This window comes from Apaloderma vittatum, unplaced genomic scaffold, assembly GCF_000703405.1.
Source record: "Apaloderma vittatum isolate BGI_N311 unplaced genomic scaffold, ASM70340v1 scaffold24452, whole genome shotgun sequence".
Lineage (NCBI taxonomy): Eukaryota > Metazoa > Chordata > Aves > Trogoniformes > Trogonidae > Apaloderma > Apaloderma vittatum.
Window position 1 is genome coordinate 5,516 of NW_009702259.1, and position 1,003 is coordinate 6,518.

At 61.7% G+C, this 1,003-nt stretch overlaps 1 protein-coding gene across 1 annotated transcript in view; it reads right to left on the reverse strand.

Moving 5' to 3' along the window:
• MATN4 (matrilin 4) overlaps positions 1-1,003 on the reverse strand; it is a 6,182-nt gene that overhangs the window by 4,125 nt on the left and 1,054 nt on the right. The window contains exon 2 of the mRNA XM_009879493.1: positions 243-798. Within this exon, the coding sequence (XP_009877795.1) occupies positions 243-798 (556 nt within the window). The remainder of the gene's footprint in view (positions 1-242; positions 799-1,003) is intronic.

Here is a 1,003-nt window from a genome sequence, read left to right on the forward strand (position 1 = left end):
TGCAGAGGCATCAGTCACAGGAGCACAACAGGTCCCCAGGGGGGCAATATCTGGTCAACCCGGGCCCCCCTACTGCAGCTAGCAGGGGCTCACCGCGGCACTAACACAGCCTTGCAGGCACATGCCCCTGGCTAGGAAACGTGGCCACCCCAAACACGCCTCTGAAGGTCATCTTCTAGCCCGGATGAAGAGCAGGCACCAGGGCTGCCCTTGGCCACCCCTCAGCCGTGGCTCTCACCCACCACAGAGCTTGTCCTGGAACTGCTTCCCAAATTGCTGGATGAGCTCAAAGGACTCCACCAGGAAGACGTGCTCCTCCAGCGGCGGCATGGCCCGCAGTGAGTTCATGTCTGCCCGTTGGATGCCCACGGCGTAGATCTCAATGCCAGCATTCCGAGCATGGGTGGCCACCTCGGTGACACGGTCCTGGGGCCGTCCGTCCGTCACGATGACGGCGATGCGGGGGATCCTCTTGTGCAGAGGGCGCGCGCCCTCCTGCGTGGTGAAGGCCACATTCATGACATACTGGATGGCCAGCCCCGTCATGGTGCCCTGGGCCAACGGGATGATGCTGTTGATGGCCTTCTCCATGTCTGCCCGTGTGAAGAAGGTCTTGAGGGAGAAGATGTTCTGCACTTGGCTGGAGTACTGGATCACCCCCACACGCGTGGCGTTGGGGCCCACATCCAGGTTGCCGATGATGTCTATCATGAACCGCCGCATGGTCTCAAACTCGAAGGGGCGCACGCTGCGGGAGCTGTCGATCACAAACACAATGTCCAGGGGACCCGTCCTGCACTTCAGGGCTGTGAGGGGGCAAAGAGATGGTTCAGCTTTGCACCTGCCTGCAGGGAGCAGGGCTGGGCATGGAGACACCCCTGTTGAGTGGTTGGGTGGGGGCTCAGTGGTGGCTGGAGAGGGCAGGTCTGGGCAGTCCCTACAGTCCAGCACCTTCTCACTGCCAAATAAACCCATGGAAGGTGCCCGCCCAGCAGGAGCAGGA